Source organism: Periophthalmus magnuspinnatus, chromosome 18 (genome assembly GCF_009829125.3).
Source record: "Periophthalmus magnuspinnatus isolate fPerMag1 chromosome 18, fPerMag1.2.pri, whole genome shotgun sequence".
Classification (NCBI taxonomy): Eukaryota; Metazoa; Chordata; class Actinopteri; order Gobiiformes; family Gobiidae; genus Periophthalmus; species Periophthalmus magnuspinnatus.
The window spans coordinates 24168819-24182606 of NC_047143.1; the positions used below are offsets into that span (position 1 = coordinate 24168819).

Sequence of the window (13788 nt, forward strand, 5' to 3'; positions counted from 1 at the left end):
CTGGAGCCGCGCAGACGTGAAAAGGAGGAAAAACAATATTGTGAACTGGCAACGGGTAGTGACCTAGTGCTCTGTAATCAGATCTTTGTCCGTCTCATGGTCACAAACTGTACGACTAGACTAAGAGGCTTAGCTGTGTACAATTAAGAGAGGAAACAAAGCCACATCACACCCGACACCCGTCTCCATGGTTACGCATATGTCAATACATTTACACACGTTTGTCTTATTAGCTCCAGTAATATGTCGGAATAATGTTATTAAGGGTGTTTAAAGATACGGCCTTTAACAAACGTGTTGCTAAATACTTTTACAACTGATTTAGCAAGAAATGCTCAAAATGTAATAATTAACATGAGGAAAGGACTCGTCTCCAGATCCTCAGCTGGATTTTTTAGGCAAAAATGCAAGTTTTTGTTGACAGATTTGGTTTCTGTTTGTGACGACATGATGACCCGGTAGTTGAGATCACGCTCCATAAAAACACCTTCACACTGGGGTCTCATTATGAAAATAGGAGTTAGACAAAGTAGAAACTGTCTGGATTTAACCATTTTTTGCTAGTCAATTTAATTTACCTAACATATAAGAATGCAGGAAGATTATTATTATTATTATTATTATTATTATTATTATTACTATTATTACTATTATTATTATTATTATTACTATTATGTTTTTAGTTTTATTTATTTTTTTATTATTTGTATTAATTTTTTTTTATTGTTATTATTAACTTGGTCACAAGGGAGAAGCTTGGAGTAGATCCGCTGCTCCTCTGTTCCGCATGCCTCCTGGACGCCTCTCTAAGGAAGTGTTCCGGGTATGTCCCATCCAGAAGAGGCCCCCAGGGAAGACCCAGGACACACTGGACGAACTATATCTCTCAGTTGGCCTGGGAACGCCTTGGGGTCCCATTGGAGGAGCTGGAGGACGTGTCTGGGGTGAGGGAAGTCTGGGAGTCCCTGCTTAGACTACTGCCCTCACGCCCCAACCCCGGATAAGTGGAAGAAAATGGACGGAAGGATGGATTATTATTATAAGACTGGGTTCTGAAATACAAACACAACGATCCTAAGCTATAAATGTAAAAATATGAATGTCAAAGTATCATTATGTCATCACAACAGCGCCTTCTTGTATCCATGGTAACGTTTATTATTATTATTATTAGTCGTAGTAGTAGTAGTCATCAATAAATATGCAGGAGTTTAAAAAAATACACAAATTATGTTTTTTCACGACCGGTTTCTGAACTACAAACACAACGATGCTGCGCTATAAATATAAAAATACGAATGTAAAAGCACGAAATCAAACATATGTATATGATTATGTCACCACAACGGCGCCCTCTCGTATCCATGGTGACCTTTAGCGTACTATTGGCACATCCCACTCCTCTAATGCACTCAATAATCAAGGGGAAACCCATTTTAATCACCGGATTAAGTCTGTGGTCACTCCAACAACAACATATACTGCCATATACTGAAGTACAAACGTGAAGTAAACAAGAAAACGACCTGATTCACCTGACGGACGGAGGGAGTGTGGCCCCGTGGCGACGCTGTGTGTTTCTCGTCGCGTGCTCCTCTCACATCTCTTCACATGCGAGCGTATCTGCCAATTTAATCTGCGAACTAGCGCCGCGGTTACATGCCCAAAGTGTCAACGCGTAATTAAAATCCATGTTTAGGCGATGACATTTAATTAATACGTCGATCCGTGTTACTCTTGCAGATGAAGTCTATGAAAAACTAACCCCATACCTCAACTATTCTCATCAAAAACGAACAACCAGCTCCCTGTTTACGTCGTTAAACGTGCTAACTAACCTCTTTTGCAACAGTTTTCTTCCAAAGCGGTCATTTTAAACACACAACGTCGCCAAAATAACACAACGATTCGATAAAAGTCTCTGCATCAGGTGTTGTTCTGTGTGTAACCTTGAAATAACCCCGGACGTGCTTGTAAATCCGCAAATGAGTTGAACCATTTCCAGGGCAAACAAAGCTTGCGCGCCTCACGTTTTTTCATTTTTACTACAACCAAATATACGTTTCCGTGTTTCCCAAGTCGCGTTTTAACTCGCGATCGTAATATTCCTCATGTCCTCAAAGCAAATCCTGTTTTACGAAACGTTTATGACACAACAACGATTTTCATTTTCATCTCATGTCACAGAGAAACCTAAATCCTCCCCATTAATCTCTTTGTCTCAATCAATCTCTTTGTCTTTGTCAAACTATTTCTCACAACTCTCTTTCCTTGCAGGGTGAAGGCAGCATTTATAAAACGTGAGGAGCAAAGCTAAACGTTCGTGTTGAGATTCGGTTTCTATGGAGCTGAATCGCTAGACTGTATCATAATTTGCAAAGCTTAACCCAGAATTACACATTTGACTAGTTTATTAATCCCACTGTGGAATAGAGTGTGCCGGATCAGATCAGTGTGGATGCAATCAGTTTAATGCGCAGAGGTCAAGCTCTTCACACATGGGCCTGTCCCTCAACACCTCAACCTTCAAGATTTGGGGATAATACAGAGAAATGAGTTGTTTTGGATGTCCTGGTGCGCTTTGGAGATAGATAACAAATGGTAAAATAGAAATGTTGACAGATATCGCTGAGGAAACCATCTCACCTTGGGCTGCACCTCCACTTCCACAACCTGGTTCTTGTTCATGCAGTCTTTGACGAAGCTCTCCACTGTCCCGTTGCACTTCATGAAGATGACGTAGACGGCGTACGCGGACAGCAGCAGCACGCTCTCCCACACCGAGATGATGTTATCCAGGAAAAAGATGATGAGCATTATAAGGTCCAGGATGTAGAACGACACGTCTCTGAAGAGCGGCCACCAGGTCAGGTTTAGGATCTCCTTGGAGAAAATGGCACACATCCCGATGACGAAGAGGATGTTGAAGACGGCGGAGCCCACGATGGTCCCGATGCCCACGTTGCTGTGAGAGATGAACACGCCGATGATGGAGGTGAAGAGCTCGGGAGCGGAGCCGCCTGCCGCCATGAAGGTGGCTCCGGCGACGTCGTCAGAGATGGCCAGTTTCTCCGTGATGACCGTGAGCGCCGGGACGAAAAACTCATCACACACTATGGCTAAGGCGATGAACATGTAGATCATGCCGAACATGTGAAGAACCACAGCGCCCTGACGTCTCTTCACCAGGGAGAAGATGTCCGGGGGGTAATCACCTTGGCTATGATTGCTATTGGCTGTAGATTTCATGGCTATTGGCGAGTCCACTGATATATTGGGGTCCCTCTGGTTTTGGGTGAAAAGCAGAGTCCTGTGAGGGGCGGCCTGACTCAGACTGTCCGGAGGCAGCGCCGGGTCACTGAGGCCGCCCGAAGTCCAGCTCAAGGCACTAAAGGAGACAGCACTTAGGGCCAGAAGGCTGAAGAGCAAGCCCACGATCCGCACAGGTCTCAGCTTTTTCCGCACGCATGGGCTGAGCGGCCGCTTACAGGCAGGGCCCAGCGGGGGTCCCTGCTCACACATCTCCACGCAGGGTTTATCTGAATCCATGTTTGCAGCACATTATAGGATCTGGGGTGAAAAAAGTTCTATAGTTAATGTTTGCAATTATGTCATTTCATACATTCACAAAAGAAAAACACACACATGTGCATTCAGATAAACACTACACACACAGAATAACAGAGAATAACAGTTCACCAAACGCACAGAGCTGCTTGTTTTTCCTCATCATTTCCATCATGGCTCTGTCTGAGGATCAAAATCAACTAAACCCTCACGTGTTACACCTCTGACTGTTGACCATGTGTTTGTTTCCATCTTGCACGATTAAACCGAGGTCAGTTTGTGATGTAAAGAGGTGATATTTAATGTAAAGACGATGGAAAACGACAGGCCGGAGCCATAAACACATGACGCCGCTGGAGAAGGAGAACATGACACTGACCTGTTTGACTTTTCCTCTGCAGCCTCTTTACTCTCCACATCTGATAACTCTACGTGCCCTTCACTGATGCCTCCTCCTCGTGACTATCTGACACTACACCGTCAAACACGCGCGGGGGGCTCAGTCCACGGGCATGACGCGCGCGGTGTGTGTGTGTGTGTGTGTGTGCGCGGGGCTTTACCTTCAGGTTGTGGCGAGAAAACAGCACAACAGCCGCAGGTTGAGATTTGGAAATCAGGGGCGTCTCGCTTTTCCTTGAGCTCTCCGACGACAGAGGCTGGGCTGTGTGGAGGGGGGAAAAAAAGCGCTTCACCAACTGTCCTCTGTCCTCCGTCCTCTGTCCTCGCCTCTGTCCTCTGTCCTCGCCTCTGTCCTCCTCACAGCGCGCGCAGTGGGAGCATCTCTGTGTCCTGTGAGAGTGCTCTCCTCATGTAGCGGCGCTGTGCTCTGGGCAGGGCTGACCACGTGAGCCTCTGCTGTATTAATAAAGTCAGGTAAAGCTGCAGACAGCCGGCCCCTCGTGCACGGCGCGCGCAGCTTTGGTGATGTTGCGTTTTGAGGGAGGAGTTGCCGTGGTTACACAGCACAGACTGGATTTCCATAGTTTCACCTCAGAGATGACGAGTGGCTGGGAGCAGGTTCCTCGTGTGTGCGGGTTTAGGAGCAGCTCTGGGGGTTATTTCAAGGTTATTGTCATTGTCACCTGATGCACAGAGTGTTTCCAAACATTTAACATGAAGCACACACTAAACACACACACCTAAAGGTCATGTGGTTTTATTAAGGCGCGTTTAGACCCCAGACCTCTTCCCCCCAAAGGACAGAGCCACACACACACACACACACACACACTCTGCTCTGTGACAAACTGTGTGTGACTCTAACAGCCTCGTGCTGTATAATGACTTATGATTCACTGACCTCATTGATTGGCCCCTCTCTGTCCTCTTCCACCAACTAGAGCCTTGTTACCTAACAGGAAGCACACACACACACACACATGCAGGGTTAACCAGTGATCAGACTGGACTGGACTGGAGTCTTACTGTGGGACTCAGTCAGGAAGTCAACTTTATTCAGTTTAAATGTGCAGCAGGAAGAGGGACAGGGCAGTGTAACTCAAGCAGCCACAATGCAAGACTTTTGAATATGTTTTTGCTCTACGTCTGACTCTACTTAGCTCTGCAGATCACACTTTTACCTGTGAAATAAGGTGCAGGCGTCAGTTTCAGCTACATCTGTTTCCCTGTCCACTTTCCAAGCCTCAAATTTCAAACAAAATCAAATGCAAACACAAATTTACAATGTTTTATGCGATCTAACTGTGCACACAAACTAACAGAAGTGTCTTTAAACGTCCCCTGCAGCCTCAGAGTCGTGACACACATTAAATTCACTCTAAAACCATTCCAAATATGTCTGATTTTGTCCACTTTATGTGACGAGCCTCTTTCCAGCACAAAACTGATGACTGTTCAGCGGCCCTGTGCTACGGGAGAGGGGGGATTTGGAAGACTCACTATGGCGTGTTGTTTTGATTTGTTTGAAATCGCTCTTAGGACAAAACAACAGAAATTTCCATGCCCTGCCCCCCCTCCCGCCAGGCACGCTAAACCCAAGCCTTTGTGTCCCACATAGTTGTATGGATTTGTCAGCAATGGGGCAGGGGTGGGGTGGGGGGGGGACATGGGGGGTCATGATAGACAAGCAAGTTTTTCCTGTGAAGAGGAAACGGCTATTAGCTACAGCGTGTTAATAAAAAGTCATAACTGTTGATATAGAAAGTAATGAAAATGAAAAACCTCACTATGAGCTTTGCATGGATTAACCCCCTCCATCACTGGGACAAAGAGGCTTGGGACGGACCACCTGCCCCTTCAAAAATGCAGCAATCTGACCAAATTGGCACCAATGGAAAGATGTGATTATCCGAGCTATCAAAAAATATTACTGTGATTGTGGGGAAACAGGGGCTTCTGCAGAGCTCTTGTACTTTTCTTAGACGTTCTCGGTCACATCTATGAAGTAAAAACGAGCTCCAACTTGGTGTTTAATGGGAGAACGCTGAACTGTTAAACACAATACTGCAGGTGTGGAGGAGAGGTGCATGCTGGTCATCAGATTTGTGAGACAGGTGTGGAAGTGCAGTCGTGTTTCGCTCGTGGTGTGAATAAACAGCTGGAGAGACACGATATTCCTCTGTCTGTCAACATCCTTTTCACACTTTCAAATTGGCACCAAAAAGATGAAATGCATTTTTGGTAAAGGTGAGTTATGCAAGTGTATTTCGCCCGTTTAAACTGGCTTACAACATCAGATTCAGTGACAACACACAGAGCTGCTTATGATATTAACACTGTATTATATAACCCAGCAATGGAACTTTATATCTTGTGATCCATGTTCTGTAAAAACAAAGACTTCTCTAGAACCTCATCTTGTTTCTTGCTCTGCTCAGGCCCGATGCACTTCTCTCTTGAGTGATTGGAGAAGGCCTAATCAATCTTCGTTGGTGTGACCTTACACTGGTTAACCATTGCAGGACAGTGTTACGGAAGGACAAAGAGGACAACCGGCTCGTATCGATCTGCCGCCTCATCCCTCATTTCACATTGAGTACAGCGTGTGCCCTTCGAAACTTCCTGCTCTGCAAAACAGCTGAATATTTTATGCAATCTTTCTTGTGTGGACAGGTCGGGGTCGGTCTGATGGACTGCTGTCAAACAGACTCTAAACATGGATGAAACGAGCCACTGGAATTCTGTCCTCGCGAGTCCCATAGATACAGGATGTTGCTGTATTATAAGGTTAATCCTCGTGTCAATAGTGCTTCATATGGAGCTGGTGGAGTGAATGTGAAAACTGTGTAAAGGAGGACGAGGCAGCCAAACCAGCAACCAAAAAGAGGGAAGGGAAAAAAGTTGAAAAATTGTTCATGCCGTGATGTCATACAAACAGCGAAAGTGGAGCCATAATCCTATTTTAATCGCTGTGGATTTATTAAACAGGAGCAGCAGGTTTAAATCTCAGCAGATTACACATAAGGCCCAAGGAGAAGTGGACAGGGGGTCGAGAGCGACTTATGTAATCATGTCACCTAAGGTGATGCGGGTCATCGTTGACTGGTCTGGGCACTGGACTGGCAGGGACAGACTGTACTAGAGCCTCAGCTCGATTGTGGGATGGACTTCACTCCACAGCAGCTTTATGAATGCACAAAATATTCCATTCAGTGATAGTTACAGCTCCCAGTTCTTCTGACCATCTGCTCAATGCACAGCACCTACATGTGCGATGTAGCATTATGCTAATAGACTGTGTGCAGTTGTACTCAGGTCCACAAATACAACTCTGAGAACAGATTGCTCAAACATTTAAAATAGATAGATCTGAATCCATGTGAATCCAAATGAAAAGCCTCTATGAAGAGATCAATAAGTGTCTCTGACGAGATTAGGCCCAAAGAACTGCAGATGTTACCAGATATTGATATGTGTGAAACTAAAACTAAAGCTCCTCATTGCAGGATCTGAAGAAGGACCTTGACTCACAATAGGTTAACCTCAACGAGTGACACATCTGGAGTTAATCAAAGCCATCCTTTACCAGAGCATGCTCCTGTAAAGGTCACCATCTAACACGAGCCCGGGCTCTGAGGAGCAGCACCAGGCTGTATAAAACTAAATCAATACAACCAAATTAACTCATTTTAACATTCTCAAATGAAAATGCAATATATGAGAATATATATAATCAATCCACACGGTACAACAGCCAACCACGCTCCTCACGCAGTCGGTTACATTTCCACAACAAACACACATAGCATCATAAGACACTGTACACAGCCTTGTGTTGCCACTGAACTTTGCCTGTCGCCAAATGCTGGGTCTAAAACGATGCCAAGCTCACCATCTGTTGGCTGAGCCTGGCAAATGTCTGCTCGTGACACAGTGCCTCTTTGAAAAGGAGCCATTTTGTGCCGTTTCTCACAACATTTAGCACTTGGATGATTTTTTTATTACATACACTTGGCTATTTGTTCACTATAGTCGACCAAATTAGATACTGATAAAAAGGGATGATACATGTAAAGCAAAGTGAGAGAATGTTAAAGGTTTTTTATATCTTATGAACCCTTATTACAGCAGTTACTTTAAGTTCTCCAAACAACGATCTTAAAACTAAAACCCTGTAGATTTGGGTTAGGTGTAAAATGTGATGGTGCAGTTTATTTTGCAGATCTGTGCTGTTTGACCACATGTTCATGAGACTCTCAAAGACCAAGACGCACATCAGCAGAGCTCAAAATATGACGTGTGTATGATGATTAAACATAAACAATTATTTAACCTTAATGAACCAGGCCTAACAAGAAACATAATGACTCACTTTAAGAGGAATTATGTAAGTTTTTAGGTTTTCTTCATATTCTTCTGTATCTGGGCGACAGTCGCTGAGTTGCCGATTAAGAAAAGTGGAAAAAAAACATAGACAATTAGGTCTAAGTTTAATGCCATACTGTGTAATATTCCGAGCAAAGCATTAGATATCCAGATAACAGAGCATCCATCAGAAAAAATACAGGCTGGTGCTTCCCTGACTGCACCTTTAATAACTTATCTAAGAGATGGAGTGAAATCAAAAGTGAAAAAGTGAAAACAAAATTACATCGTCTGTTTGTCTGATGAGATGGAGCAGGGAAATGAACCACTGCCTCATCAGACACTTGCACCTAATGAATGAAACAATGTTAAACAATAATAACAATATGTAAGGAACTTTTAAAATGGCACAACTAAGAATGTCACCATACTTCACTGATACAGACAACACTAATGTTAGAATGGTGACATCTACAGGACGTCTGCGAGAACAGCACTTTAAGGGAAATGTGTCATACTGGTTTTGATTTCATCTCACACATCAGTGTCACATGAACCATCTCACTCTGAGGATTAAACCAGGACTAAACCAGGACTAAACCAGGACTAAATAAGGATTAAACCAGGTCTAAACCAGGACTAAACCAGGACTAAACCAGGATTAAACCAAAATTAAACCAGGACTAACCTAACCTACGCAGTAACAAAATAACTGATTTGTGGAAATAAATTACTTTTAACCTGTGACATATGCAAAACCTAAACTCTGATATGAGTGACCAGAAAGACCATGATCAAAAAGAAATGAAATTACGTTTTTGTTTCCATTTTTAAACTCCATTAAATTGTCAAACATAAAAATAAAATTAAATAAATAAAGTAAAATTAAATAAAATTTAAATAAAGAAAAAAAATAATAATAATAAATAGTCAAGCATTGGGGTTCTTACAAATACTCAGATACTTACGGCTAAACTGTAACTTAATTAATGTTTTATCCAAATTCAAATCATAGAAAATATATTCAAATCCATTTTATGAATCATTTCCATCTTTATGTTCATATTCCTGTATGTTTGGTGGTTTCTTCTTCTTCTGTGTTTTTAGAGTTGCTCTTGCAGTACCCGCACACACCAGCAGGGAGCAGACTCAAATTGATTCTATTCGCGTCCATCGGCCTCCGTACTTCCTCTTCCGGTCGCGGCGCTCGCAGGTATGGTGGCCCTTGTTTTGCTCTTGCAGAATACCACTTAAAATCCAAAGTAATCTTCCATCTAAAGACCAAACGAGGCCAATATAATTATCCGGTGCCGATATTAAATCCACACACATCTATTGTCCGGATAATTGAGGACCTGTGTTAAACGGATGAAGTGATATTTTGGTAATTTGCGGGGCACGTAAACGGCCTCTTGGCACAAGCAGAACCGGCATGTACAGCTTTAACATTACTGTGAGGATATAATACCATAAAATATATACACAGGAAGATCACGTAGACACGCCGATGGCTATGAATTTGGTTTGTTGATATGGTGTTTGTGTTTTTCATTTACAAAGCGTGTGTCATTGTGCCGTTATAAACAGAGTAGTATTAGCATCTTAGCATTAGCATCTTAGCAGGCTCCTATCCTCAAATACATTATATAAACTAGTGTGTGTTTGTTTTCTGCAGCTTCAAGATGGTGCAACGCCTGACGTATCGTCGTAGGTTGTCCTACAACACAGCATCCAACAAAACCAGATTGTAAGTTTGTACTGATCTGCACTGTACAGATCACAACACGGACTGGTGTTTTGACCCTGCTTCTGTGTCCAACCATTAACTCTCTATTCGCCTGTGTGTTTCAGGTCTCGCACCCCTGGTAATCGTATTGTGTACCTGTACACCAAAAAGGTCGGCAAAGCCCCCAAATCAGCATGTGGCATCTGCCCAGGAAGACTGCGTGGAGTAAGTGCTGCTCTTGTGATACTGGTGCTGGGTTGGCATCTGTCTGTCTGCATATTCAGATATTCATGTAATGGTCATTCACCATAAACTGCTTATTAACGGTGTCAAGGCAGCCCCACTAAGTCTTATTTTTTGACAACTTTTAAAATGCACAAGGGTTTGTTATCAATAGGAGCTATTGATGTACTTGGAAGTCAGTTTCCTGGATGTGTGAGTGAGAGAGATTGGTTGAAGTTGGAGGGGCCAGTAGTGCAGAACCTTCTGTGAATGTTTCCCGGGGCAGCTGAGGCTACAGTAGAAACATGCTGCCGCTTAGTGTGGGGTGATTGGATAGTAGGTTAAGCCTTTTGGTTTCTTGAAAGGTGCTGTCTAAATCCAACACATTTTAAAAAAAATTACTCTGGTAATGTATTTTGTAATTTTAAACCTGTATTTTATATGTTTGTAAACTTAGTCAAAGGCCTAAGTTGTAAATGGCAATAGTTTTAATTTTAAAAACAAGATTCCATTTGGTTTGTGAGTTGATCTTGGTGTGAATTAAATGACTTGGGTGTGTCTAATGGTGCTGTTTGTTTTGCAGATCCGTGCTGTTAGACCACAGGTTCTCATGAGGCTCTCAAAGACCAAGAAGCACGTCAGCAGAGCTTATGGTGGCTCCATGTGCGCCAAGTGTGTGCGAGACAGGTAAAGCAGTGTGTTTTTGCTTTTAGTGAAATTTTGGCAACATGATCTAAAGTGAAATCTGACATCTTTATTGTTTGCAGGATCAAGCGCGCTTTTCTGATTGAGGAGCAGAAAATTGTCGTCAAGGTGCTGAAGGCACAGGCACAGAGCCAGAAGACTAAGTAAAATGTGTTTGTACAATGAAAATAAAATACAACAAAAAATTATCTTGGGTTATTGAGTCGTTAAATAAAAGGGACAGATTTGTACATTAGCCAAATCCACTTGTTTTACAAAGTGTCTCACATATTTCCATTTCATTGTTTCAAGGTTTAAGTTTGTTCCAGATTTCTAGATTACTGCTCTCCTCACTGTCTGTTATAACAATACCTGCGTGTTTTTAATAGGACTATTACAGGTACATAAACCTGTCTAGATTGTATAGTTGAGCCTTTTATTATTTTAAGTGTATCCTGAGGCTTATTATGCACTTAGGCCTGTACAATAAAAAGATACATTATAATTGGATAAACATGAATTACTTTTAACCTGTTAGACATGCAAAACCTAAAAGCTGTGAGTGATCAGAGGGGCCGTGATTAGTAAGATTTATTATTATTTTTGTCGATTTATAAACTAAAATAGTCAAACTTTGGGGTACTTACCAATACTCTGATATAGCTAAATTATTACGAAATTAAAACCATGCATCAAATATTGAAAGCAATTTCTAAAGTATTGTGTTCATATTACTGTCTCTTTCATGGTTTCTTCATCTACTGTGATTTTGGAGTTGTTATTGTATCATAGTGTTTTATGCACCTTCCATTTCATTTTTGGCAAGGTTTAAGAATTGCGTTGATGTTTACGATCACCATGTGGGATCTCTTCCAGTGGGATCTCTTCCAGTGGAGTCAGTGGGCAGCAGTAGCTCGGCTGGTAGTGTCTAATGACCCAAAAGGTTGGCAGTTCAGTCCCTGCTCTGATCAGTACAAACTGTTGGTTTTGGACAAGACACTTAACTAACCTCATCTCTGCACATACTCACTGAATGGTTGAAGGCTTCATTTATGTAGATATTATATAGATTATAAAAGATTTAATGTGATGAAGTTGAACTACATACTAGCTTCTCAAACTGAGGTACTTGGGCTGCTTCTGAGATCATTGATGCATTTATGGTTTGGTATAAAATATCTTTCACAAGTTTAGTTAGTTTACACCCGTTTTAAAACTATTGTAGGTGGTAGTCTTCTTGCTAATAGTTTGTTTATTTATTTATTTTAATATAGGCTTTAAAAACTACTAATATATGGCTACAAAACTTGATTCCGAGAGCGTGGTCAATTTTTAAACGTATTGACGTCAGACGTAAAGGGTTGCTTTTACTTCCGGGACACGTAATCACAGCAGCGGTGAAGACGTCTCCATCAGCTGCAGGATCCGTGGCATTCACTGGGAATCGCACATATTCCCACAAACCATGGAGACTTTGTACAGTATCCCGTTCACCGTGCTGGAATGTCCAAATATAAAGCTGAAGAAACCCTCCTGGCTCCACATGCCGTCTGCTATGACCGTCTACGCTGTGGTCATTGTGTCATATTTTCTCATCACTGGAGGTAAATCATGATATTCTCACAAAAGTTAAATAAAGATAGCTAACCTAGAACTTACGATTGTCCAGTGTTGTTGAAAAGTGTAGCTTGGCTTTGGTCAGAGGTGTTTCTTCTGTCTCTTTTATTTTGCATGTAAACTAAAATAATGCTAACAGGCTAAAGCTAGCATCATAGCAGTGCATCATGTTTTTATTGTGCCTCTTTACAGTGGGCAGTGTTTTCAGCTTAAGGTGTTGTGTGAAACTATGATTTGTTGTTGTGCACGTTGTTTAAATCGTGTTTTCTTTTTATTTAAAGGTATTATTTATGATGTCATTGTGGAGCCCCCCAGTGTGGGATCTATGACTGATGAACATGGACATCAAAGGCCAGTCGCCTTTTTGGCATACAGGTAAAACAAAAACACTATTTAACTGTGCACTTCTGTTAAATATTCATTAACCATATGTATTTATCTCCGCCTGCTCCTCAGGGTAAATGGACAGTACATTATGGAGGGGTTGGCCTCCAGTTTCCTCTTTACAATGGGAGGACTGGGTTTCATAATCCTGGATAGATCCAATGCTCCAAACATTCCCAAACTCAACCGCTTCCTGTTGCTGTTTATTGGTTTTGTGAGCGTGCTTCTCAGTTTCTTCATGGCCAGAGTGTTCATGCGTATGAAGCTGCCGTAAGTCCTTTTTTTTATATTTAGCTATTTTCATTAAATTAGTCTTTAAAGTCTTAAGGATGTTTATGATTTGATTCTTTTTCAGAGGATACCTGATGGGGTAGAGTTTCCCACTACCAGACAATGAAGACAACAAAAAATCTGAATTGATAACACTGCACTTGGTAGATTTGGACATAAGGCACTGATATTGTGAACAGGACTTTTGCCAAAGTACCTAATGATTACACACGTACATCTCTTAAAATGAGCTCTGTGAATAATGTTTGAACCGAGCTAATTGACCTCTGTTTGGGCCTGTTTGTAGGTCCGTTTGAAATGCAGTCTACACATTATTTGTATCACTTTATCTGAATTTGTCCATTTTTGTATGAGTTGAATTAAATCTGGTTTTCACAGTTTGTCGTTGATGTATTTCAGACAGAGTGTCAGTGTAGTAACAGTTGTACTTTAGCCTCGAGATCTGGGTCACAAACAGTGAGCATTGGTCCCAGTAGATGGCGTTCTAAGACTTTAACATAACACTAAAGTCTGTAGTCAGAGTAAACATGCAA

The 13788-nt window shown here is 42.0% G+C and overlaps 3 protein-coding genes across 5 annotated transcripts in view; 2 read left to right on the forward strand and 1 right to left on the reverse strand.

The window, feature by feature from the left end:
* Nucleotides 1-4223, reverse strand: part of LOC117386312 (sodium/potassium/calcium exchanger 2-like) — a 52755-nt gene extending 48532 nt beyond the window's left edge. For all 3 annotated transcript variants that reach the window (XM_033983656.2, XM_033983654.2, XM_033983652.2), the window contains exons 1-2: nt 4128-4223; nt 2647-3570 (exon numbers count right to left, since the gene is read on the reverse strand). In XM_033983656.2, coding sequence (XP_033839547.1) covers nt 2647-3549 — 903 coding nt within the window. In that variant the 5' untranslated portion in view covers nt 3550-3570; nt 4128-4223. The remainder of the gene's footprint in view (nt 1-2646; nt 3571-4127) is intronic.
* A 5285-nt stretch (nt 4224-9508) lies between these two features.
* rpl34 (ribosomal protein L34) lies at nt 9509-11200 on the forward strand. The gene is made up of 5 exons (XM_033983202.2): nt 9509-9544; nt 10007-10078; nt 10183-10282; nt 10863-10966; nt 11047-11200. The coding sequence occupies exons 2-5, from the start codon at nt 10014-10016 to the stop codon at nt 11129-11131; spliced, it is 354 nt and encodes a 117-aa protein (XP_033839093.1). The 5' UTR covers nt 9509-9544; nt 10007-10013; the 3' UTR covers nt 11132-11200.
* Nucleotides 11201-12334: 1134 nt separating this feature from the next.
* On the forward strand, nt 12335-13632 carry ostc (oligosaccharyltransferase complex subunit). The gene is made up of 4 exons (XM_033983201.2): nt 12335-12567; nt 12862-12955; nt 13037-13234; nt 13320-13632. Exons 1-4 carry the CDS (start codon nt 12429-12431, stop codon nt 13336-13338), a joined length of 450 nt encoding a protein of 149 aa, XP_033839092.1. The 5' UTR covers nt 12335-12428; the 3' UTR covers nt 13339-13632.
* The last annotated feature ends 156 nt before the right edge of the window (nt 13633-13788 follow it).

Bases quoted from the DNA above. Each gene is read 5' to 3' on its own strand.
- ostc (XM_033983201.2), top strand. From the start codon at position 12,429: ATGGAGACTTTGTACAGTATCCCGTTCACCGTGCTGGAATGTCCAAAT. The intron at 12,568-12,861 runs GTAAATCATGAT...TTTTATTTAAAG, and splicing joins ATATTTTCTCATCACTGGAG to GTATTATTTATGATGTCATT. The intron at 12,956-13,036 runs GTAAAACAAAAA...CCTGCTCCTCAG, and splicing joins GTCGCCTTTTTGGCATACAG to GGTAAATGGACAGTACATTA.
- rpl34 (XM_033983202.2), top strand. From the start codon at position 10,014: ATGGTGCAACGCCTGACGTATCGTCGTAGGTTGTCCTACAACACAGCA. The intron at 10,283-10,862 runs GTAAGTGCTGCT...TTTGTTTTGCAG, and splicing joins GCCCAGGAAGACTGCGTGGA to ATCCGTGCTGTTAGACCACA. The intron at 10,967-11,046 runs GTAAAGCAGTGT...TATTGTTTGCAG, and splicing joins GCCAAGTGTGTGCGAGACAG to GATCAAGCGCGCTTTTCTGA.